Consider the following 26,118-nt stretch of genomic DNA (forward strand, 5'->3'; position numbering starts at 1 on the left):
AACAAAAAGAAAAAAAAATAGAGGAGAAGAAAACAAAAGAGAAAAGGCCGAAGAAACAAATGAAAACAGAAAAGTAACACCAAGTAACAACGCAAAGACGTAACCAACAAACAACCACAACCCAACAATACCAAAAACAAAAGCCAGTCAACCAGCAGCCGCCCTCCTCCCGCCATCCCTCGCCTGTGTCACTCCCCTATGCGCTTATCGGCCCAGCACTTACATGTCCTCGTCGGCGTCGCGGCTCAAGTGTGTGGCTGATGACGCCTCGCACCGCCCGGCAGCCCCAGCATCCCGGCCGACCCTAGCTGGGGGTTTTTTGCGTTTGAATTGCCTAAAGTCTATTGTACACCGTGATCCTGGTGCTGTGCCTCTGTGATACTTCAAGCCTTCTGTCCGAGTTGGTGTTGGTCATTTAACTTCTTCAGAAAATACTTGAATTAAAAGAGGATGGATGGAGAGGGGAAGAAACAAAGAGAGGGATAAGGAAAGAGGAGAGTTGCAGAAGAGGGAAATAAACGAAACACAGTGGAGTAGAAGAGGGGAAAAAGAAGAGATGGAGAGAAGGAAAAAACAAGTCGAGTTTAATTCAAGAAAAATGGAAGTAGTGCAACAGAGGGATAAAAATATGAGTGAAGGGAAAAGAAGAAAAAATAAAAGGTTTTGTCTGGCTGTGTTCCTTCCTGATTCTGGTTTACGCTAGGTCATGTTGCTACCCTACTCTCATTATCCTGTTTATTTATCTACTCTATCTATGAACAATTACAACTTTATTTTGCTTTTTAACTTTTACACACAAACACACGTGACAACTTTTCACGTACACACAAAACTATGTCATGTATACTTATAATTTTCCCTTATATTATAGTTTATCTCCCGAAATTGACCTCTCTTTCGGCCACCTCTTTTGGTTCTTTTTTAGGAGCAGCGAGTAGCGGGCTTTTTTTATTATTGTTTCCTTTTTTTGTGCCCTTGAGCTGCCTCCTTTGTTGTAAAAAATAAAAAAATCTTATTGTTTTGTTTATTCATTCTCTCACTATTAATAGCTCAGACTTAAGTATTTTCAGATTATGCCCGAAACGTATGAATATATATTTTTTAATCACTGTATTCATTAATTTATTTCCTTTTTTTTACAACAAAGGAGACAGCTCAAGGGCACAAAAAAAGGAAACAATAATAAATAAAAAAATGCCCGCTGCTCGCTGCTCCTTAGGGCATGTCAAAGTTTTTTTCTTCTTTCCTCCTCCCTTTCTTCCTTCCATCCTTGAGGTAGGGCGAAGTAGTAGTCCAGTGCATGCGTGGCTCAGCTTTCAGTGCCGCTCCAGGACTCAGAGGGGCAGGTCACGTTACGGCAAGGGGCGGGTCAGGCTGCGTTGTGTTATTCCAGGCTTTTAGTTAGGGAGGGGGACACGGGATACCTTCGTGAGGGCTGGGAACTAAGCCTTAACCTGGGGATCCTTTACCTCATGCCTGTCACTTGTGGGTTGAGTCTGGCACCCTTGGACGCACATCGACACCATTGTGCTTAACCTGGCACCCTCAGTTTAAGTTTGGCACATTTGGGTTTAGTTTGGCACCCTCAGTTTAAGTTTGGCACATTTGGGTTTAGCTTGGCACCCTCAGTTTAAGTTTGGCACATTTGGGTTTAGTTTGGCACCCTCAGTTTAAGTTTGGCACATTTGGGTTTAGCTTGGCACCCTCAGTTTAAGTTTGGCACATTTGGGTTTAGTTTGGCACCCTCAGTTTAAGTTTGGCACATTTGGGTTTAGTTTGGCACCCTCAGTTTAAGTTTGGCACGTTTGACTTTAGCTTGGCACCCATGGGCTTAGTCTGGCACACATTGTTTTACAGCCTTAGGTGCTTTGTACTTTAAATAAAAAAAGATACACACTCCCAGCTTAAAACAATATCAGCTTTTGCTAACGAGGCGAGTAAAGATTAATAAAAGCTCTAATAATAGCTGTATTAATATGTACATGATATTATATACATTAGTGCCTTACAAACAGACAAAAGATAATAAAATGTAGAGGCGTGGATGACAAACTTCGTTGAATAATAATAATAATGGTAATAATAACGATGATAATAATAATAATAACAGACATTCAGCTACAGGCCTATATTCTCAAACATACCGAGGCTCACACCCACGTTCAATAAGGCTTTCGCAGAGGAGGTAGTGGATATACTCATGGGTAGTTTTATGAGCCTAGTGATAGTTTGACAAGGCTTCTGCACCATGAACGTGAAAAAAAATCATAAGAACCCAGAAATCGACTAATCTCCCTTTGGATATACTTGTGAGACGGAGTGGAAAAATTTGGGCGGTTTTTCCGATACCCTACGCCCCTGTCCACCCAGCAGTGAATGGGTGCCAGGTATTAATCGGGGGTTGTGTCCTGTCTCCTGGGGTCTGTTCCCTTCTATAATTCCTTCCCCTTCTGTCTCTCTCCGGCATATGACCACATGTTGCGCCGACTAAACGAAACTTCCAACTTTTCTACTTGTTGTGAGAGCCGGAAGTGTCTGGGACCATGGCTAAGACCTACTTGGAACTCTATCATGTATTTACACTTAACTCTGCAGCCGCCTAATACCTTAACTAATAATAAAGGCAGACGGATATAGACACGTAAGTAACTTGAAGCTTATGGGCATGCTGGGGGTCGTCACTGGGAAGGGAACGCAGTACAGAGGCGGGCAAACAAACGAGGGGGTCGCGCCCTTGGGAACCCCGCGCCTCGGGTGGTGGTTGTAAGCAGCATTGAGCGTTGGGAAGGATCAACTCAGAGCGTGTCACGGGTGAGAGAAGGTGATGATGTTAGCCAGCACCCTACCATCACCTCCACCACCACCTCCTCCAGCTCCACCTCCACTCCTGCTGTTCCTTACTCCTTACATCCCTTCCTTCCTTCATTCACGTTCTTTCCCTCTCCTTCATTCATCCACTCTAACTGTCTCTTCATTCTCTCCTTCTTTCATAATCTTTTCATCTCTATTCATTCATTTCTTCTGCTGTTCCTGTTCCTTCCTTCACCTTCCTTCCTTTCCTCACGGTTTTTCCCTCTCCTTCATTCAATTCCTTCCTTCCTTTTTGCTCTACTTCAAGTCCTTATTCTCCTCCATCCTTCCTTCCTTCCTTCCTTTCCTTCTTTCTCCTTCTTATCCCTTTTACCTCATTTCTTTCCTCCCTTCTTTAATCCTCTTTTACTCATCTTTTTTTCTTTCTCTTCCATTTTTTGTCCCTCGCTTTCTTTTCCTCCTTCCTTCTATCTCTCTTTATCTCACTTTCTTTCTCTTCCTTCATTCGTATCTCTAACTTTCTTCCATTTCCTTCATTTTCATCTCTTTTTTTTGTGTGTTTCTCCTTCATTCTCCTCTCCTTCACTTCTCCTTCACTCCTTCTATCTCTCTTTATCTCACTTTCTTTCTCTTCCTTCATTCGTATCTCTAACTTTCTTCCATTTCCTTCATTTTCATCTCTCTTTTTTTGTGTTTCTCCTTCATTCTCCTCTCCTTCACTTTCTCTCGTCCTTCCTTCACTCTCACCCGTCTCCCTCTCTCTCATTCCTCTCTCCCTCCCTCCCTGACTTTCCTTCGTTCCTCTCCTTCCCTCTTCTCCTATGTCACAACCATCACCAACATTGCTTCCCCCTTACCCTCTTCACCATTACCATCATCATCATCACCACTATCATCACCATCAACTCCACCCTTCACCTCCTTTTCTCCCTCTTTTCTATCCATTCCTTCATCACCTCCTTCTCCACCTCCTCCAGAACCCTCCCTCTCTCTCTCTCTCTCTCTCTCCCTCTTATCTCCACCAGCCTAGTCTCCCTTATACTCTCCTCCCTTTTTTCCTCCACTCTCCTCATCATCATATCCAAAACTCTCCCTCCTTTCTCTCAGCATCCAGCCTCCCTCCTCCTCCTCCTCCTCCTCCTTTTCTTCCTCCTCCGCAGGTATAAGCTAAGTGGGTTCCTATCGCAAGCAGGACCTCCTCTTTAGTGTGTGTGTGTGTGTGTGTGTGTGTGAAAAGCCGTAAAAATGAGAGCTTTTTTTCTCTCTCCTTTTTTAGATTTACATCGTTTTTCTTTTATTCCAGTGTTTATTAGGTAGTAGTAGTAGTAGTAGTAGTAGTAGTCCAACAAATAATATCAACAACGTAACCTCGTTTAATCTAATCCCTTTGTCTGGCCGGCGTAAGGACAAAGAAATGTTTAGTCTGTTAATGCTTTCTTAATGAGTGAGGAGTGTTTGCCTTGCTACAACATAATGACCAGTAGTGAGGCGGACAAGTGCTTCCTTCTCTGCCAGACCGAGGAGGAGGAGGAGGCGGGAGAGGGTGTGAGAGGCGAGCGGTGGCTACCCTGCTGGTTGGTCAGTGTTCAGCAGACTCGTGGAATGGGGAGCTGTTCTTGCCCTCTCTCCCTCACGCTGGCTCACTCGCTCTCCCTCTCTCCCGCACGCCGCTAAACACGCCCTCCACCTCCGCCCCTAGGAAGTGAAGAAAGGGAGGAAGAAGGGAGATATACGCCCCATTCAACCTCTGGGAAGTGAATGAAGGAAGAAGGCAAATAATTTTAGAAGAGAAGGAAGAAGGGAAATCAACGCCCCTGTAAAGCTTAAGAAGTGAAGAAAGAAAGGAAGAAAAGGTGGAAGAAGGAACTTAACGGCTCTCCATCTCTTGGGAAGTGAAGGAAGGAAGGAAAGGAAGAGGAAAGAAAGTAAACGCCACTTAAAAGCCGGAGAAGTGAAGAAAGAAAGGAAGAGGAAGGCAAATAAACTGAGAGGTGAAGGAAGGAAGAAGAGAAATATCAACGCTTTTCCAACCCCTGAGAAGTGAAGGAAAGAAGAAAGGAAAAAGAAATCAAATTATCCTCACCTTTATCTTTCATTAACACTTTGGGACGTGAAAGTTGGCGTTTGTGAAGGAAAATAAGCCACGCGGACGAACTTCATTTTGGTTTTCAAGAAAGTGTTGATCGATTTTCGTGTTTCCCGTATGATTGATAATGGAACCGAAAATTACTTGAGCTTTTTTTCTTTGTTATGACGCGGTGAAACTGAAAATGTTATTGTTGCATTGAACGTGTGCTATATACCTAGTGAGAGACAAAAACTTTAGTTGTTGTTGAAACTGAAAATTATATGCTTTTTGATATGATTCTTCTTGATGCGAAATATTGGATAGAATCTTGATTATGATGGAAGAACAGGAATAGAAGAACAATAACAAGTAGAAGAACAGTAATAAGTAAAATAACAATAAAGTCGGTGGTTTTTCTACATCTTCAGTGACGTTATTTATTATCAGAAGAAAAGACGATTGAAAACGATACATTGAACTGACTATCTTGTTAGTGATATTTTGAAGAATTAAGAGTTGCGTGCGTGTGTTTGTGAGTGGATCTTTGTGTGTTCACGTGTGAGTCTTACGTACGCGTGTGAGTGTGAGCGAACCACCACCACCACCACCAACAACAACAACAACAACAACAACAACACCGCCACCACTTACAAATTGACACATGGAGAAGATGAAGTGTTTGAAACTATGACACTTGACGAACAAACTTGACAACAACAACAACAAAAATAATAATAAGAGTAAGAAGAAGAAGAAGAAGAAGGAATTTGAGTGCACCTGCGTGTGGCTGTGTACGTAAGTTGGTGTACACGTCTATGTAAGGAGGGAAACGCACACCAGGAAATGCCATCTTCCATGTACATTATTTTGGTAAGTGTACGTCTTTTATGAGTGTGTGTGCGTTTTTATGTACGTATTGGTGTGTGTGTGTGTGTGTGTGTGTTCCTGGTCTGTACACACACACACACACACACACACACACACACACACACACACACACACACACACACACACACCATCATATTTATCTTCCTTCTTTTACATAATTACGGGAAATGTTTGCTCAGTTTTTCTTTTTATTTTGGTCATTTGTCTTTGTTTTCATATTTTCCATGTTTTTTCTTCTTCCTCCATATTTTTTTTACTGTTTTTTTTTCTCTCTTACCTTTTTCCTTTCCATATTTTCCCTGTTTTCTTCTTCCTTCATCTATTTTTCTGTATTTTTTTTTTCGTTTTTACATTTTGTCTTTCCATGTTTTCTTTGTTTTCTTCTTCCTCCATATTTTTCTTACGTTTTTTTCGTTTTGTCCATTTTTTCTTTTCATATTTCCCTTGTTTTTTTCTTCTTTCTCCATATTTTTTTTGTTTTTTTTGTTTTTTTACATTTTTTGTCTTTCCATATTTTCCTTGTTTTTATTTTATTCCTCCATCTTTTTAAATTTTTTTTTTCGTTTCATCCATTTCGTCTCTAAATTTCCCGCTTTCCATATTTTCCTTGCTTTTTTCAGTCTTTTTTTCCTTTCCTTCGTTTTTTTCCGTCTTTTTTTCCTTTCCTTCGTTTTTTTCCGTCTTTTTTTCCTTTCCTTCGTTTTTTTCCGTTTTTTTTAACTCGTATTTTTATTTTTTATTTTTTTGCACGCTGGCAAGAGGATAATGAGCGTGTTTTTAGAGGCGCGGAGAGTGTGAAGCGTTAGCGTTCTTCTTGTTCTCTGCTCATCATCATCATCATCATCATCATTGTTCTTGTTCATTCTGTTTTTTTGTTTTTTTCTTTTCTCTGTGTTGTACTCTCATCATCTTGTTCTTGTTGTTATTCTCGTTTTCTTTATTTTCTTCTCCCTCCTCAGTTTTCTTCTTCTTCTTTTCTTCTTCTTCTTCTTATTATTATTATTATTATTATTATTATTATTATTATTATTATTATTATTATTATTGCTGTCTTTCTTTGTCGTTGTGGCCGTTTTTCTTTATTCTTTTGTTTGTTTGTTTTATAATAGTTGAGAGAGAGAGAGAGAGAGAGAGAGAGAGAGAGAGAGAGAGACCTGCGTCAGTGCCCTCAGATTACTGGCATTTGCACCGGAAGTGAGCACCGCGGCAAGGTCATGAGGGTCAGCTGGCACTTGTGACCTCCTTGACCTGACCTTGAGTGCCACAGTAGAGGGGGTGCTCGCGCCAATTCGTACGCGAACTTCCTAATAGTACGCACCAAAAGAAAAAAAATAATAAACAGATACTTGAATAAAATTGAGTGAAAGGAAGAATTAAGGGAGGGAGAGAGAGAGGAAGAGGAGAAGAAAGGTGGGAGAAAAGGGAAAGAGAAAGGAGAAAGGAAGGGATGGAGAGTAAAGAGGAATGGAAAAGGAACTGAAATGCAGGAGGAAGAAGGGAGTAAAAGAAGGAAGGGAAAAGGAAAAGAAAAGTCGGAGGAAAAGAAAGATGTCAAAGAAGTTGGGCGGGAGAGAAAGAGAAAAGGGGGAGGAAAGGGTGAGAGAAAGAAGGAAGGGATGAAAGAGGAAGGAAATAGTTAAATAAAGATGAGAGTAGAGAGTGAAAGTAGAAAGGACGGGAGGAAGGACATAGGGCAAGGAACGGAAAGTTTGTGAAAGAGAGGAAAGGGAAAAAAAAGAGAAGATGTAAGTGTTTTTTGTCTTAGAATCTTTGGGGAAAAAATATAAAAAATGCGTTAAAAAAATGTATATATAACTCAAAGATGAATATTGAGGAAAAACAAAATAGAACAAAAGGCGATTAATTAAATACTAAAAAAAATCCGTTTATAGAAACTTAAAAATGAAAAATCAAAGAACATTAAAACAACCACAAAAAAAAATCAAATAAAGAAAAAAAAAAAAGACAGCTCTTGGACACACAAAATTAACGAGCCCCACAAATCACCATCGACGTCCAACTGTATCTGTTTGTTTACACGGCAGCTTGTTTGTTTGTTTACCCTGGGTGCCTAAATATTTGGAGAGGCCCGCAACTGTCTCTTACGTCCTCCTCACCCCTGACTCCTTGTTTATGCTATTGACGCGCCCTGTTTGTTTAAGTAAATCGCCCCGCACTGAATCAAGGGACGGAGAGTAACTTGTCATCCTCGTGTTGGTTCTGCGGTCAGGAGGAGAGTTTCTATAATGACTCCTTATCTGGTTTCATTCGTAATATATTTTTTGGGGGGTAATCGTACAAGGATACTACACCAGAACATAAGGAGACGGCAAGGGGCTAGATAATGTACTTCTTTACTTTTGGTTAGTCTTAGAAGGATACTAGACCAGGATAATAGGATACTGCAAGGGACTAGATAATGTACTTCTTTACTTTTGGTTAGTCTTAGAAGGATACTAGACCAGGATAATAGGATACTGCAAGGGACTAGATAATGTACTTCTTTCCTTTGGTTAGTCTTAGAAGGATACTAGACCAGGATAATAGGATACTGCAAGGGACCAGATAATGTACTTCTTTGCTTTGGTTAGTCTTAGAAGGATACTAGACCAGGATAATAGGATACTGCAAGGAACCAGATAATGTACTTCTCTGCTTTGGTTAGTCTTAGAAGGATACTAGACCAGGATAATAGGATACTGCAAGGGACCAGATAATGTACTTCTTTACTTTTGGTTAGTCTTAGAAGGATACTAGACCAGGATAATAGGATACTGCAAGGAACCAGATAATGTACTTCTTTACTTTTGGTTAGTCTTAGAAGGATACTAGACCAGGATAATAGGATACTGCAAGGAACCAGATAATGTACTTCTCTGCTTTGGTTAGTCTTAGAAGGATACTAGACCAGGATAATAGGATACTGCAAGGAACCAGATAATGTACTTCTTTACTTTTGGTTAGTCTTAGAAGGATACTAGACCAGGATAATAGGATACTGCAAGGGACCAGATAATGTACTTCTTTCCTTTTTTCTTACAGCAGAGGAGACAGTTCAAGGGCGTAAAATAAAAGAAAACAATAATGAAAAAAAAAAATCCCGCTACTTACTGCTTCTGAATAGAGTAGAGAGGAATGGTGAGTCTTACAAGGATACAAGACAAGGACACGTATTTTTTTTCTTCCTTTACATCTTAACATAAAAGTAGACTGCACAGGGCCAAATAATGTACTTATATGCTTTTGGTTTGGTTTGGTTAGTTAGTTAGAAGAGAAAAAGAAGAGAAGGGAAGAGAAATAGGTGGGAGAAAGGGATTAAAAAAAAAGGAAGGAATGAGAAAATGAAGGAAGGAGGAAAAGAAAGGTGAGAGAAAGAAGGGAGAGAAAGAGGAAGGCAAGAGAAGAAGAGAGGCGGGCGAGAAGGTTGAACGGAAGAAGGAAGACGAGAGAGAAAGAGAGGAGAGAAAGAGAAAGGAAAATGAAGATGAGAGAAAAGAGAGAGAGAGAAGGAAGACAAGAGAAGAAGAGAGGCGGGCGAAAAGGGTGAGTTGAAGATGGAAGACGAGAGAGAAAGAGAAAGGAAAATAAAGATGAGAGAAAAGAGAGAGAAAGAAGGAGGAGAAAGGAGAAAGGACGATGAGAAAAAAATAACAAAAAAAATGAAAAGCAAAAAACAGAAAAAAATATACTTCTTTAGCTGTGCATAGCGAGATCCTTTTTGTTTATTCTTTAATTTTAACCCTTGAGCTGTCTCCTTTGTTATAAAATGATAGACATATAGATAAATGAATACTATATAAAAAGTCATCATACTAACTCCTCTTTAGATAGCCAACACGTGGGGTTAGATAGCGTTCTTAAATCTAACTAACCTCCATTTCCAAGCTGTCACTCGTCTGTGCTTCATCTACTCTGGAAGGCGGATAGAAGGAAACACGAGATGGGGAGAGAAAGGGGAGGAAAGGAAGACAAAAAAAGGAGGAAGAAAAAGAGGAGAGGAAAGAAGATGGAGAGAAAAGTTGAGAATGGAAGATCATCGCCAATACCATGATCGCTTTTGTTTTTATTTTCTTTATATTGCTTCCTGTATCCTATTAGCAATCTGTTATCTTGTTTTTTTTCTTCTTTCACAATTTTCTCTTTTTTTTCTGGTATGGCTTGTTTGTCCACACCCATATTCTCATTCATGCTTGCTATGTACTGTACTTTCCATGTTCTATTTGTGGTTATCATCTTTTTCCTGTTTCTTCTTCATCAAATTCTGTTGTCTGTGTTGTTATGTTGTTCTTCGTTTGTTTCCCGTCTGTTTTGATATACTACTTCATTCATTCATTCTATTTGAGTTTATCTTCGTTTTCTTCTTTTTTTTTTCTTTTTTCTTAATCCTTATCTGTTTTCATACTCCTTTTTCTTCTCCTTTTTCTCTTTCATGTTATTCTCATTTGTTGCTGTTCCCCTACTCCGTTTTTTTTCTCCTTTCCTTCATCGTCTGTTTTTATGGGCCACACACTCAAACCTATCGTCGCCCCAGCACATATATCTGACACTGCTCTTGTAGGAGTTGTGGGCATTTCCAGGGGTAGTTTTATGACCCTGGTGGTAGTGTGGTCCTTCTTCTGTACCACGAACCTGAAACACCTCTCAAAAAAACTCTACTGATCTCCTTTTTTGGACTTTGGAAATTGTTGGTGTGGGAGGTGAAGGCGTCTAACACAACCGACCTATCTGTCTTTGTGTTCTTCTCCATTTTTGTTTTCTCCCTCACTCCGTTTTCTTCCTGTCGTGTTGAGGGAGACTAACTTATTATCATATTAGTGAGATTAAGTCAAGTTATATGAAGCTCCTCTTTCAATTTGACTCCCGTTTTCTTTCATAATACACCCTCTCTCTCTCTCTCTCTCTCTCTCTCTCTCTCTCTCTCTCTCTCTCTCTCTCTCTCTCTCTCTCTCTCTCTCTCTCTCTCTCTCTCTCTCTCTCATAAGTCGTTTTTTCTTCATAATTTTCTTCTCACCCACCCATCCGTTCTAACCCCTCCCCTCTCCCCCCCCCTCTTCCTTCCCGACAAACACACACACACACACACACACACACACACACACACACACACACACACACACACACACACACTTTCCCATCCTCATCTTCCCTTCCCTATTCTCTCTTCACTTCCTACGAACAAGAATAATGAGAAAAAAGAAAATAAGTTAGGAAGGATATTCTCTCTCTCTCTCTCTCTCTCTCTCTCTCTCTCTCTCTCTCTCTCTCTCTCTCTCTCTCTCTCTCTCTCTCTCTCTCTCTCTCTCTCTCTCTCTCTCATGTTATGTAGATTGCGTTATTAGCAGTCGTCAGCGCACTCACTCCGTCTTCTCTTATGGTTGAGTGTCCAAGCCATTTATGTACACGGGCGTAAAAGGAGAGAGAGAGAGAGAGAGAGAGAGAGAGAGAGAGAATGGAAGGAAAAGATGTTTGTAGGATGAAGAGAAGGATAAGAAAGGAAAGGAAGGGAAAGGAAAAGAGAGGAAAGGAAAGAGAAAGGAAGAAAATTAAAGAGAGAATGAGTAAATTGATCACTTTTACGTTCTTATTCGCCTCTCTCTCTCTCTCTCTCTCTCTCTCTCTCTCTCTCTCTCTCTCTCTCTCTCTCTCTATCTCTCGTCGCTTTAAAATTGCTCATCGTAGAGAGAGAGAGAGAGAGAGAGAGAGAGAGAGAGAGAGAGAGAATGAAAAGATAGACGTATTGGAAATTGAAAAAAGGAAAGGAAAGGAAAAGAAGAAAAAGTAAAGGATAAATAGAGAAGGAAAAGAAAAGAAAGGAAGGAATAGAAAAAAAGAAAAGGCAAGGGAATTAAAACGAAGAAAAAGAGAGAGAGAGAGAGAGAGAGAGAGAGAGAGAGAGAGAGAGAGAGGCTGGCTGGCTATGGTCCACGCTCCCCTGTTTTATTATAATCACCCAAACAAGGTCTTCCAATCCCTGTATGGACTCCGTGTAGTTACTCTTCTTTATACTCTTTTAAGGCGTTCTTTCTACTCTCTTTTGGGTGTGTGATAAATTCCTGTGATGAAGAGAGAGAGAGAGGGAGAGAGAATATCAATAACAGCAAAGAAGTGAAGTACCTTGTTACTTAGCTTCAATAAAATACAAAGTGTCATGTATATCTGTGGTTAAAAGAGAGGAAATCGATCACAAGATAAATTTAGTACCTTTTTTTCGTAGTTTCAATAATATGAATCTTCTCCTACATTTGTTTCTGTAATATTTCAAATGCTTTAAGATCACTATAAGTCCTTTTGGTGACTGATACTTCGATTAACTTCTACTTATCTAAGAAAAACTCTATCACCAAAAGAGAGAATATATATGTCATCATAGAACTTAAGTATACCTTGTTTCTTAGGTTCAATAATTATAATACGTGTTTGACATTTGTTTATGTAGTATTTCAATTGTTTTAAGATCACATTTGGTTCTTTTGTTGACCAAGACTTTAGTTAACTGTTCTATTTACTGAAAAAAAATGTTACGATCAGCTTTTAGGGAATTCGATCACTTGTTCTACTTACTGAAACAAAAACGTTCTCTTCTTCTTCTTCTTCTTCCTCCTTCTTCTTCTTCTTTTTCTTCTTCTTCTTCTTCTTCTTTTTTTCTTTTTCGTCTTCGTCTTCTTTTTTTTCTTTTTCTTATTCTTCTTCTACTTCTTTTCTTCTTCTTTTTCTTCTTCTTCTTCTTCTTCTTCTTCTTCTTCTTCTTCTTCTTCTTCTTCTTCTTTTGACCTTTTCCTCTTTGTATCGCTTCCTAGCTCCTCCATGATTCCTCTTCACAGTTAAATACTTCACTATACCAACACTATTAGATACAACACACTGAGCTCTCTTATTTTCCGTGCACTGCTAACACAATCTTTATCTTATATGTTTTCTTTTTCTTTTGTTTCCTTCCTTACGACCAACATTCACAAACATCGCCTCTGGCTCACTTAGCTCCAGTTTTTTGCTTCGCTTCTGATATGTCGATTCGTTGGTGTCGTATTTCAAGTGTTTTAAGATCACCAAGTTCTTTTGTTCACTAAGAATTCGATACTTTGTTCAATTTACCGAAGAACAAACTTAAGGTCAACATTTACAAATATACTTCTTCTTCTTCTTTTTCTTCTTCTTTTTCTTCTTCTTCTTCTTCTTCTTCTTCTTCTTCTTCTTTGTCTTCTTTAGCCTCCATCTCTTCCTTCTTATCATCTTCCTCTTCTTTCTTTTCCTCTTCTATATTTTCTTCCTATTCTACCTCCTCCTCCTCCTCCTCCTCCTCATCTTTGTTTTTCCTTTCTTCTCCTCCTCCTCCTCCTTCTCCCCCTTCTTGTCTTTCTCTTCTTTCTTTCCTTCCTATTCTACCTCCTCCTCCTCCTTTTAGTCCTTCCTTTCTTCTCCTCCTCCTTGTCTCTCATCTTCCATCACCATTATCATCACTCACCACCACTACCACCATCACCACCATTTGTCATCATAATCACAACCATCACCACCACTACCTCACTCCACTCCGCTCCAGTTTTTTCCTCGCTTCTGATTGGTCGATTAACACCAGCCTGCCCAGACGTGCCCAATCAGCGCCCCGATAAGCAGCCTCCATATAGAGTCGCTGCCTCCACTCGGCCCATCACAGCGGCACTTGGCTCGCCGGGCTGGTGGTGGTGCTGGGCCGGTTTTTGCGTCCAGAATCTATAGTTTTAGGAGAGGGCTGTTAATGGCGAGGCTTCTAGGAGTTGAATGCTTGTGATAATGAAGGAAAATGTGTTCTTTGTTTGTTTAGACTTCCTGTTATTGGGTCGTTGTTTTTTGTTGTTGTTTTTATTTTAAGTTTATGATATCTTTGTGAGTATGCGTTTAAATGTGAAATAACTTGAGATAACTTAACGACATGATATTAAGGGTTTAGATAATTGAAATACAAGCAATTTATGTTATATGTATGAGTGTATGTATGTATGTACTATGATGAAAAGGGCTTAAAATATCCACTAAAACAACAAGCGAGAGAGAGAGAGAGAGAGAGAGAGAGAGAGAGAGAGAGAGAGAGAGAGAGAGAACAGAGATAAACCATACATTAAAACATTCGTATGCCAACAACTATGGTGTGTCTGAATTTTATGGTGGTGGTGGTGGTGGTGATGGTGTCTGGTCTCTTGGCGGGCCCGTGTGATGAGGGAGAGATAGTGAGGAGAGTGAGAGAGATAGTGAGGGAGAGAGAAGGACTGTCAGGCATCATGGATTTATGGGAGAGAGAGAAGAGGGATGGGGTGAGAGAGGGGGTGGTAGGGGTGATGAAATAGATAGGGTGGTGGTGGTGATAGTGGTGGTGGTGGTGGTGGTTAAGAGTGGTGATGATAGCTGTTAATGACGAGGATGAAAACTGGTGTTGGTGGTGGTGGTGGTGGTGATGGTGGTGGTGGTGGTGGTGGTGGTTATGATTATGGAGGTGACAAATGGTGGTGATGGTGGTGAGTGATGATAATGGCGATAGAAGAAGGAGGAAGACAAGAAGGAGAAGAAAAAGTAGAAGGAGAAGAAGGGAGGAGACAGACGAGGAGGAGAAGGAGGAGGTAGAGTAGGAAGAAAATGAGAAGTAGGAAAAGGAAGAAGAGGAAGATGATAAGGAAGAGGAGGAGGAGGAGGAGGAGGAAGACAAGAAGAAGAAGAAAAAAATAGAAGGAGGAAGAGGAGGGGAAAAAAAGAAGAGACAAAGTCGAGGAGGAGGAGGATGAAGAAAATGAGGAGGAAAAGGAAGAAGAGGAAGATGATAAGTGGGAGGAGGAGGAGGAGGAGGAGGTGAAGGCTATAGAAGGCAAGGAGGAAAAAGAAGAGAAGGAAGAGAATGTTAAGGAGGAGGAGGAGGAGGAGGAGAGAGGCGACGCTGGACATGAACGGAGATGAGGAGGAGGAGGAGGAGGAGGAGGAAGGATGAGTCACTTTGATAGATGGGGAAGGAGATGAAGGAGAGAAGGACCACAGACACCTCTCTCTCTCTCTCTCTCTCTCTCTCTCTCTCTCTCTCTCTCTCTCTCTCTCTCTCTCTCTCTCTCTCTCTCTCTCTCCTAAACTCGATAATTACACGTTACGAAGGGAATCATATGGCATTTTCCTCCTCCTCCTCCTCCTCCTCCTCCTCCTCCTCCTCTTCTTCTTCCTCGTCTTCCTCTTCTCAAGTTTCCCGTGTTAAGAATTACGTAACAGAAGGAGACGGATTAATGGAGAAACCAGAGTGAAGGAGGAGGAGGAGGAGGAGGAGGAAGAAGAAGAGGAGGAGGAGGAGGAGGAGGAATTCGGTTTTTGTGTGTCTGTGTTTTGTAATTTTGTTGTTGTTATTGTTATTTTATACACACACACACACACACACACACACACACACACACACACACACACACTCAAAGCATAGCGATGTTTACGACTACTAGGCGTTACAAATCTCTCTCTCTCTCTCTCTCTCTCTCTCTCTCTCTCTCTCTCTCTCTCTCTCTCTCTCTCTCTCTCTCTCTCTCTCTCTCGTTCATTACAGTCGCTAGATAAAATATTTGACACCGTTATCGCTGTCGTGCTTTTGAGAGAGGAGGAGGAGGAGGAGGAGGAGGAGGAGGAGAAGAAGAAGGAGAAGAGTATAATTATTTGTGTTTATTGATAGTAATATATATTTGTTTGTTTTTGTTTCTCTATTTATGTATCTCAATGTATCTATCCAAAAATTTGTCTGTTTATCTATCTACATTTCTACCTCTGTGTCTATCTTCATCAATGTTCTGTTAGCCTGTATCTCCTATCCGTCTTTCTGTCTATCTATCCTTCTGTTTATCTCTCTATCTGTCTATATATGTGGGTATGTATCATATGTATAGGTAGACTGTAGGTATGTTGTATAGGTATGTAGGTATGTATGTCTGTATGTTTATATGTATGACGTATGAATCTGTCAATAACTATATCTATGTATCTTTTCCTTGTCAATCACACATAAAATCGGCTAATTTCTATCTCCTCCTCCTCCTCCTCCTCCTCCTCCTCCCTCTCTTTCTTTCCCCCTTCCTCTCCGTCTTCCTCCCTTAACCCTCCCTCTTGATCCACTTCTTCCTCCTCTAACCCTTTCTCTTTATTGCTTTCTTCCTCTATTCCCTTTTTTTTTTCCTTTTCTTTTTCTTCTTTTTTTTTCTTTTTTCTCTTTTTTTCTCTATTCCCTTTTTCCCTTTTTTTTCCTCCTTCTCTATTCCCTTTTCCCCCTCCCTCTCTTGTAACCTCCTCCCCTCTTTCTCCCATAACCCTTCCTCTCTCCCTCCTATCTCCCCCCAGTAACCCTCTTTTTCCCCTTCCCCAGGTGGCGGCGTGGGCGTGGGCGGCGGCCGTGCTGGGGGAGGAGTGCCACGTGTGCCGCCTCTCCCCCTGCCGGCGCGTTACTGGGCTCTTCACCCGCGCCAGGCTCCCCGTGGGCTATAACCTGATCGCTCGTGTGCCGCCGAGGGTCTGCAACCTTACCGTCACGGAGCTGCGGCCCTCGGCGAACTATCTTGGTGAGCGGCAGAGGAGTTTCTTTTTTGTGGCTATTCAGTACGGTATAGGGGCTTCAAAACTATGGGTGAGTGGGGAGGGAGGAGTTTTCTTTTGTTTGTTGTTCAGCAAGGTATGGGGGCCTTAGAAGTACCGAGGTGAGCGGGAAGGGAGGAGATTCGTTTTCGTGGACATTTAGTAAGGATGGGGAGGTCTTCAGAATCTCAAGCTCTTCCCTCAACGCTCCACCGTTAAATCGCAAGATGATGATGAAGGATATTGCTAAAGTCAGATTATATCATGCACTTCTATTTCTATCTTTCCCTTCTATTTACTTCCTCTTTCTACTTGTCTCTAAACTTTTTAATTTCACCTCCTCTTATTTCCTTTGTTCTTAAATGTCCTTCGTTAACCTCTTTTCTCTTCTCTCCTCTCTTTCACTTTTCCTTTTTTTCATTTTATCTGATCTGTTTTCCTTTCCTCTTCCCTTCTATCCTCCACTTTCCTCTCTTCCAATTTCTATCCTCTCCTTTCCTCTCTTGTCCTCTCTTTCCCCTTTCTCTTTTCCTCTCCATTCCTCTTTTCTGACCCCTTTACCTTTCCTCTCCCCTTTTGTCCTCTCTTCTCCTTTCCTCCCATTTCTATTCTCTCCTTATCTATCCTCGCCTTTCCTCTCTTGTCTTCTCTTTCCCCATTTTCCTTTCCTCTCCAGTCCTCTTTTCTGATGTCTATTCCTTTCCTCTCCCCTTTTGTCCTCTCCTCTCTCCTCTCCATTTCTATCTCTCCTTATCTCTCCTCTCCTTTCCTCTCATGTCCCGTCCTGTCCAATTCTCATCTCTCTTCCTCCCCTCTCAAACCCTCTCTTCTCCCTCTCCCCCACAGCCATAAGGACAGACCTGGGATACATAATCAACGGGAACTGGGCCATCCTACCACCTGGTCGCTACATGGGCGCAGGAACTGGCTTCTTTTACAGCCGCCCCCACACGCCATCCGAGGTGGGTGAGGTCATCCAGGCGCCCGGACCCCTCACCATACCTGTGGATGTGATGGTGAGTGACGGGGATGATGGGGGAGGAGGGAAGGTGAGGGGAAGACAGAAGAAGGGAAGAGAGGGAAGGGAGGCAAGAGAGAGGAAGAGAGGGAATGAAAAGGAAGGGGAAGGGAAGAGAGGGCTGGGGAAGGGAAGAGAGGAATGGAGAGGGGGTGAGAAGGAAAGAGAGAGGGGAAGAGAGGGGGATGAAAAAGTGAAGATGCTGGTGAACTCTTGCATAAGGGATTTGGACAGCACAGGGATGAAAGAGTGAAGATGCTGGTGAACTCTTGCATAAGGGATTTGGACAGCACAGGGATGAAAGAGTGAAGATGCTGGTGAACTCTTGCATAAGGGATTTGGACAGCACAGGGATGAAAGAGTGAAGATGCTGGTGAACTCTTGCATAAGGGATTTGGACAGCACAGGGATGAAAGAGTGAAGATGCTGGTGAACTCTTGCATAAGGAATTTGGACAGCACAGGGATGAAAGAGTGAAGATGCTGGTGAACTCTTGCATAAGGGATTTGGACAGCACAGGGATGAAAGAGTGAAGATGCTGGTGAACTCTTACATAAGGAATTTGTGTTTTTTGTTTACTTATTTTTTTATTATAATTTCCCCTTGGATTTATTATTATTATTTTTGTTGATGTATGTAGTAATTAGGTCTTTATAAGCTACTACTACTACTACTACTAATACTACCACTACTTACCCCTCTCCCCCTCTCCCCCCAGCTGATCTACCAGTCGACCAACCCCGGGGTCAGATACGAATACTGGCAGCCCATTGGTCCCCCCCAGGTCCTCCCCCGCAGCACCCCCCTCCACCCCCGTGCCCCCTCCCCCCTCCACCACGTCCTCCCCGCGTACCAGGCCAGACCAGGGGGGGAGGGGATCGTGCAGCTGGACCCCCCTGATCCCCTCCGGTCCCCTTCCCTGGGTGTTGGGGGGATAGTGGGGGGAGAGGATCCTTCGGGGGGCCCCACGTGGAGGGTGTGGAAATTTACCCCGTGTTCCAGGACCTGTGGGGGAGGTGGGTGTGGGGGGGAAGGGGGGAAGGGAGGGGTATGATTGTGAGGGGGGAGGGGGTGTATGATTGTGAAGGGGGAAGGGGGGGTATGATTGTGAGGGGGGAGGGGGTGTATGATTGTGAGGGGGGAGGGGGTGTATGATTGTGAGGGGGGAGGGGGTGTATGATTGTGAGGGGGGAAGGGGGAGGGGAGGCATTGTGTGTGTGTGTGTGTGTGTGTGTGTGTGTGTGTGTGTTAATATGTCTTTAATTCAGATATATAATGTTTCTATATAAAAAAATACTTGAATATTATTGTGTTGTGTTAATATTCGAATCTTTTTCCTTGATTAATTCCTCCATGACCTTTGTTCTTCCTCCCTTCCTCCTTTCTTCTATTTTCTCCATTCCTTCCTTTTTTCTCTATTTCTTCGTTGCCTTCTTCGTTCATCCACTCCTTCCTCCTCTTCCTCCCATCAAAACTTCCCTTCCTCTCCTTCCTCCCTCCTCTTCCTCCCACCAAACCTTTCCCTCTTCTCCTCCCTCCCCATCCCTCCTCTCCCTCTTCCTTTCCTCCCATCAAACCTTCCCCTCTTCTCCTCCTTCCTCCTCTCCTACCTCTCTCTCCTCCATCCTCCTTCTCCCTCTTCCTTTCCTCCCACCAAACCTTCCCCTCTTCTCTTCCTTCCTCCCTCCTCTCACACTTGTCTCTCCTCCCCTTCTTCTCTCCTCCCTCCCTCCCTCCGCAGGCCAGCAACAAACCGTCTACATCTGCACAAGCCCCGCCGGTGCCATTCTACCCGACGACGACTGCGGCTCAGCAAAACCCGCGCCCCAAACTGTCCACTGCAACCCCCGCCCCTGCCCGCCCTCGTGAGTCTGCGTGTGTGCGTGCATGTGTGTGTGTGTGTGTGTGTGTGTGTGTGTGTGTGTGTGTGTGTGTGTTCCCCTCTCATGTACGTGCTCCCCCAGGTGGCAGCTCGGTGAATGGTCCCCGTGTTCCGTCACCTGCGGCTCCGGGGTAATGACAAGGACGTGGGCGTGTGTGCAGGAGGTGACGCCCACGCTGACCCGCTCCGTGCCGCCCTCCACCTGCCCGGCGCCCCTGCGAGCCACCATGGTACCCCTCATCCAGCCCTGCACCATGGCCCCCTGCACCAAGTGGGAGGTCACGGCTTGGACGCAGGTGGGTGGACTTGCTTGGGTTACCGTTGCAATGTGTCCGTTTTCTCTGGTGTATGAAAGTCTACGGGAATGAAGTTACTGTTTTGATTGACTTGGTTTGTGTTATTCGTGGTTTTTATGGTGATAAGTAATAGATGAAAGTAGTTGTAGCCTTTAACTTTTTTTTCTTCTATTCCTTCTTTTGTTATTTTACGTTATTTCTCTCTTTTTACTGTTTTTTTTCTTTTTCCTCTACTTTTTTATTTCGTTTTCTTCATTTAATTATTCTTCCTTTTTCCCTCCTTTTATTATTGTTATTACTTTTCCTCTTAACTTTCATACCTTTTCCTTCTCCAAATGTTTTACTTCTTCCTTTAATTGTCTTTCTATATTTTCCTCTTAAATGTTTTTCCTTAATTCCTCTTTCAATTCTTCTATTTTTCCTCCTTTAACTCTTTTTCTATATTCCTTCTCTATGTTTTTTTTCCCATCTCAACTGTATATTCTTTTTTTTTCAATCTCTCAACTCAACTTTTTTTCCTCTAACTCTTCTCATCATGCCATTTCTACTGTTTATTCATCTTTTTCACTCACTCAAATCAACTCTTTTCCTCTACCTCTTCCCATCATACCCTCTTTGCTTTCCCTCGCGTGTCAGTGCTCGGTGGAGTGCGGCACGGGGGTCAAGTCTCGTCTGGTCACCTGCCGGGCGGATGGGCGGCGCGTGACGGAGGGCGAGGGGGAATGCAACCCGCAGGAGAAGCCACCCTCCCAGCAGCTCTGCCACGCCCACTCCTGCGCCCACCACACCTGGTTCTACACGGATTGGTCTGAGGAGGTGAGTGAGTAGAGGTGTTGGTGGTAGTGGTGGTGTTTACCTGTGTGTGTGGGAGGGGGGGTAAGGAGGTGATTTGGGGTAGGGAGGGAAAGGATTGGAGGAAGGAAAGAGGTGAAGGAAAGGAGAAGATAAGAAGGACTTGGGAAAGGATGGGGAAAGAAAGGAGGTTATGGGGAAAACTTAATGGGGTATTGAGGTGAAGGAATGGGGAATAGGGAAGGTAAGGGGAAATGAAAGGGGAAGTAAGGGATAATAGAGAAGAAAAACGGAAAAAGAGGAGGTAATGGAAAAGGAAAGGAAAGAAAAAAATGGGGTATAGGGGAAGAAAGGAAGTAAAGGGAAAGGAAACAGAGGGAAACAGGTATATTTAATCCGTTCTTTTTACTCTTTATTGTAAGTTTGCTATTGTTTAGAGACACGTGAAAGGAACCATGAATACGCTGTCTTTACCCTTGAGAGAGACAACAACAACAACAACAACAACAACAATAACAACAATCCCTTCTGCCCCTCCTTCAGTGCTACGGGGGCTGTGAGGATGGCGTACAGCGTCGGCGTGTGTGGTGTCTGCCGGGCGTCAACACGGTGGAGGGGGAGTGTGACCAGAGCCAGCGACCCCCCGACACGCGCCCCTGCCCTCCACCCAACGCCTGTGCCGCCGCCTGGTTCACGGGGCCCTGGCAGACGGTAGGGGAGCGCGGGACCGAGCGTCGTATTTTAAAACATTTCGTCGCCCAAGTTCACATGGCTTTCGTAGGAGCTGTAGGTCTTTCCAGGGGTAGTTTTATGACCCTGGTGGTAGTGTGACCCTTCTTCTGTGCCATGAACCTTAAAAAACACTCATGAAAACCAGATTGATCCCCTCTTTGACGTTTTGAAATAGTTGATGTCTGAAGCGATGGTGTCTTAAAATACAACCCTGAGTTTTTGTCCTTCACTCCACTCACAGTTTTCATCATTTACCCATCATTATCTATCACATCCATTATCTACTAGTATCTATATCATCATCCATGACATTCCTTTTCACCATTCCACTCATCTTCTATTCTCCCATTATTGCTTAGTTTCTCTCTATGTTTCATCACATTCTATCCTCATTTAGTCATTTAATTATCTTATTTTCTCAATTCTTAGTTCCTCCTCATTTCTTTTCTTCCTAATCCTACTCATTACATATCCTCAAACAGTCTATCTACATTTTAATACATAGCCAAACACACACAGACAGACCTAAAACTAGTCTCTCTATCTATCTACTTATCTTCCTATCTATTTATCTACCTATCTAACCCTCTGTCAACCTATATATCGCTCTATTTATTAATCTACCTTTCAGGCTAACAATCTATTTCCTCCTCATCCATTTCTAGTCATCAGTTACTTACTCTCCATTCCTTCCTCCTCCTCCTCTCGCAGTGTTCAGACGAGTGCGGGAACGGAACACACTCGCGGGAGGTAGTGTGCGTGGTGTTTCTCCGCGGTACCTTCCGGGCCACGCTGGACATTGAGTGTGACGCCGCTGCCCGACCCGAGGACTCTCAGAGCTGCAACCCGGAGCCCTGCCCCCCACACTGGTACTACACCGACTGGTCTCAGGTGGGTGTGAGGCTGGGTAGGGGGAGGGGAAGGCTGTGTTGGCTCTGCGCTTGGGTTTGGAAAGATTGATAGATAGACAGAAAGGTAGGTAGATAGACTGACAGGTAGATAGATAGATAGGTAGATAGATAGATTAATGGATAGATAGATAAATACATGGATAGATAAATATGTTGGTAGATTGATAGACTGATAGATAGAAAGATCATATCTGGCTTTCTACTCGAGTATAGATAGATAAATTGGTTGATATATTGATAGATAGATAGATAGATAGATAGACTAGTCCTAAATGTGTCTATGGACCCATTTTCTTTTCTCTTATTTTTATCTTCATTTTCTACTTTTCTTCCTTTCTTCTTATTTTTCTTTTTCTCATTTCTTCTTCTCTGTTTTTTCTTTCTTTCTGCTTTCTTCCCTCATATATTTTTCTCTTTTCTCATCTTCTTTCTTAATTTTCTCCTTTTATTTCTCCTTATATACCTTTTCCTCTTCCTCTTTATAGTTAAGAATAAATAGACCAATAGATAGATAAACAAACCTCACCACACACCTGTCTCAATACTTACCTGTCTGTGTGTTCGTCTGTGCGTGTGTGTCGGCAGTGTTCCCGTACCTGCGGCCGAGGCACCAAGACCCGCCTGGTGCAATGCCTCGACCACCACCAGCAGCTATCCTCACGCTGCTCCCTCGCCGACAAGCCCGCCACGGCCCGCCCCTGCGTCGAGAAGCCCTGCAGCAAGCCCAGTGGTAAGCCCTCCTCTCAGACCACTCCCTCAGCCCCTTTCTCCTTCTTAAGTCTATTCAGTCCCTTTCCCCCTACATTCAGCCTTATCATAATGGCTTCTCAGTTAATTTCAGTCCATTTTCCTTTATTTTAGATCCTTAATAATCGCCTCTCAGTTCTTCTTACTCGTTTTTCCCTTTTTCAAGCCCTCTTAGCTATTCAATGCCTGTTCTCAGTCCCCTCTTTCTCCTCTTTTTCAGTCCCTTTTCCTCTTCTGTTAGCCCCTTTTAACCACTTCTCAATCCCCTTTCCCCTCTTTTCCTCTTATTTAACCCTTTGTAGCTTCCTTCAGACTCTCCTCAATCTCTTTTGTTAACTCTTAGCTATTCAATGCCTGTTCTCAGTCCCCTCTTTCTCCTCTTTTTCAGTCCCTTTTCCTCTTCTTTTAGCCCCTTTTAATCACTTCTCAATCCCCTTTCCCCTCTTTTCCTCTTATTTAACCCTTTGTACTTTCCTTCAGACTCTCCTCAACCCCTTTTGTTAACTCTTTTAGTCTGTCTTGACCCTCTGAGTCCCTTTTCTTCCTCTCCTTAATTTATTTTCTTCCCAGTTCTTGTTCTTAACCCCACATGACACAGTTTCTTTTTTTCTTCTTTCCTTGCTTTTCTTAATTCCACTTTTCATTCTTTGTTTTTCCTCTAATCTCTTTTTCCCTCTGTTACCTACTCATCATCATCGCTTCGTTCGTTCCTCCCTCCTTTTTCTTTTTTTCTTCTTTCCTTTCTCTTCTTAATTTCACTTTTCATTCTTTGTTTTTCCTCTCATCTCTTTTTCCCTCTGTTACCTACTCATCATCTTCGTTTACTTCTCTTCCTTTCTTCGTTCGTTCCTTCCTTCTTAATAACCATCATCTTCTTTCCTTCTTTCTTTCCTTCCTCTCCTTCCCTCTTTCTCCCCTTCCCCTCACATGCTTCGTTCCCCTTTCTCTCCACCTTGTTATTTTCTTTCTCTCCCCTTTCCTTCCTCCTCCTCTTCCCCATCCTAACCTTTCCTCCTTCCATTAATAAGTTCATGCAATTCTCTCCCTTCCCCCTTCCTTCCCTCCCTCCCTCCTTCCCGTTGTCAGTGTTGCAATAATTAAACTCAACCTTTTGTTTTCTTTTTCTGCAATGTGATTATTATGTTGCGGCGGAGACTTAGATAATTAATGAGGTTTGGGTCTTTATTTTGTTGTTTGCTTGCACTTAAACACGGGGAATTGAGTTTGTCCTTCAGAGAGAGAGAAAGAAAAAAGAAAGAAAGGAAGAATTAAAGTAAGATGATATATAAAGAGCATTAATAAAAGGATACATACCATACATTGTTCACGGGAATTAAGTTTGTCCTTCAGAGAGAGAGAGAGAGAGAGAGAGAGAGAGAGAGAGGAAAAAGAAATAAAGGAAAAATTAAAGAAAGATAATATAAGAAAAAAACATTGATATAAAGATACATACCATTGATTGTTCTTTTTTTTCTTTTCCCACGTAAACAAAATAGAGAAAGTTAACATTTATACGAGCAGAAATATGGAGTACAAATATAGAGCATTGATATATATACACACATTGCATTGATACATTTTTTTCTTTCCATACTGAAACCAAAATTGACAAACTTAGCATTTATATAAGGAAAAAAAAAAGGTAGCATATATATTTTTTTGTAGACGTTAAGTTTATGAGAAAAAATATATATATGTGTGTTTACAGATTAACAGACGAAAATAATAATGTGATAAAAGGGAAAACAGAAAAAAACAGACAGGCGGGCAAACAGAGACAGACAGACAGAGAAACAAACAGATAGACAAACAGACAAACAGACAGGCGGGCAAACAGAGACAGACACACAGACAGACAAACAAACAGATAGACAAACAGACAAACAGACAGGCGGGCAAACAGAAACAGACAGACAGAGAAACAAACAGATAAACAAACAGACAAACAAGCAAAGGTTCACAGGTAAAAAAAAAAGAATACGAGGGAAAAAAAAGACAAACACGCAGACGAGACAGACAAGGAAAGACAGACAGACAGACAGACAAGGTCGCCCACTAAACACGCCAACTCGCTCCAGTCTCCTCTATCTCCATTTTTCTCTTCTTTTTCCCATTTCCTTTCCATCTACTTTTCGCTTCTCTTTTTTGTATCTTCGTCAATTTTCTTTTCTCTCTATCTTTATCTACTTATCTATCTATCTATATTTCTCTTCTTTTTCCTCTTCTTTTCCATCTCCTTTCGCTTCTCTTTTTCATCTCTTCATCAATTTTCTTTTCTATCTATCTTTATCTACCTTATCTATCTATCTATCTATCTACTCGTATCTCCATTTCCTTTCTCTTTTCAATTCGTCTCGTCTCTTTCATTTTCTCCTCTCCTCTCTTTTCTTCTTTAATCTGTCTATCTCCTTATCTATCTGTCTATCTCCTCATGTCTCCATTTCCTATTCTTTCTCTTCTTATTTCTTCTCTTCTCGTCTCTTCCCTCTTCTCCTCTCCCCTCTTTTCTTCTTTAATCTCCTTTCCTCTTCTCCGTCTCCTCCCCCAGACCGCAGCTGCGTGGACCGCTTCCGTAACTGCGTGTTCGTGCAGCAAGCTCGCCTCTGCCGCTATGCCTACTACAGGAGCGTCTGCTGCGCGTCCTGCTTCAATGAGTAATGGAAAACGGGGATCGGGGCGGGTGGCTTGCTGTCCGTGGCGTCTCCGTTGTCCGTCTTTCCTAGGTACTTTTTCGTTCCTTTTTCCTTCCTTTTTAAATCTTTCCGTCTTTCTTTTCTTTTCGTTTTTACATATGATTTAATATTTTCTTCCTCATTTCCTCTTTTTTACGTATTTGTTCTTGATTTTTCATTTAATATATCTTCCTACTTGCTTTTTTTCCTCCTTTTTTAGTCTTTTCAGTGGAGGAAAAATATGATTCATCCTTTTTTTTAGACTTCCTCCCATTTCTTCTTCCTCATTTCCTCTTTTTACTTATTCGTTCTTGATTTTTCATTTAATATATCTTCCTACTTGCTTTTTTTCCTCCTTTTTTAGTCTTTTTAGTGGAGGAAAAATATAATTCATCCTTTTTAATATATTTTCCTACTTGTTTTTTTTCCCTCATTTCTTTGTTTTAGTGGAGGTCTATTTACTTATTTGTTCTTGATTTTTCATTTAATATATTTTCCTACTTGTTTTTTTTCCCTCATTTCTTTGTTTTTAGTGGAGGAAAAATATGATTCATCCTTTTTTTTTAGACTTCCTCCCTTTTCTTCTTCCTCATTTCCTCTTTTTACTTATTCTTTCTTGATTTTTCATTTAATATATTTTCGTACTTGTTTTTTCCCTCATTTCTTTGTTTTTAGTTAAGGAAAAATATGATTGATTCTTTCTTAGACTTCTTTCTATTTTCCTTTTTTCTCTTCCTTGTCTTT

At 42.0% G+C, this 26,118-nt stretch overlaps 1 protein-coding gene across 1 annotated transcript; it reads left to right on the forward strand.

Annotated features, from left to right (window-relative positions):
- The first annotated feature begins 4,382 nt into the window (after nucleotides 1-4,382).
- On the forward strand, nucleotides 4,383-25,702 carry LOC126983292 (ADAMTS-like protein 4). The gene is made up of 11 exons (XM_050835946.1): nucleotides 4,383-5,749; nucleotides 16,119-16,311; nucleotides 17,171-17,340; nucleotides 18,061-18,358; nucleotides 19,084-19,207; nucleotides 19,307-19,520; nucleotides 20,157-20,336; nucleotides 20,856-21,023; nucleotides 21,756-21,935; nucleotides 22,541-22,685; nucleotides 25,251-25,702. The coding sequence occupies exons 1-11, from the start codon at nucleotides 5,723-5,725 to the stop codon at nucleotides 25,358-25,360; spliced, it is 1,809 nt and encodes a 602-aa protein (XP_050691903.1). The 5' UTR covers nucleotides 4,383-5,722; the 3' UTR covers nucleotides 25,361-25,702.
- The last annotated feature ends 416 nt before the right edge of the window (nucleotides 25,703-26,118 follow it).

This window comes from Eriocheir sinensis, chromosome 53 (genome assembly GCF_024679095.1).
Source record: "Eriocheir sinensis breed Jianghai 21 chromosome 53, ASM2467909v1, whole genome shotgun sequence".
In the NCBI taxonomy this organism is placed as follows: Eukaryota; Metazoa; Arthropoda; class Malacostraca; order Decapoda; family Varunidae; genus Eriocheir; species Eriocheir sinensis.

Excerpts from the sequence above, each read along its gene's own strand:
- LOC126983292 (XM_050835946.1), top strand. The coding sequence starts at position 5,723 with ATGCCATCTTCCATGTACATTATTTTG. Across the intron at positions 5,750-16,118 it reads CTTCCATGTACATTATTTTG|GTGGCGGCGTGGGCGTGGGC; the intron begins GTAAGTGTACGT and ends CCCCTTCCCCAG. Across the intron at positions 21,936-22,540 it reads ACTACACCGACTGGTCTCAG|TGTTCCCGTACCTGCGGCCG; the intron begins GTGGGTGTGAGG and ends GTGTGTCGGCAG.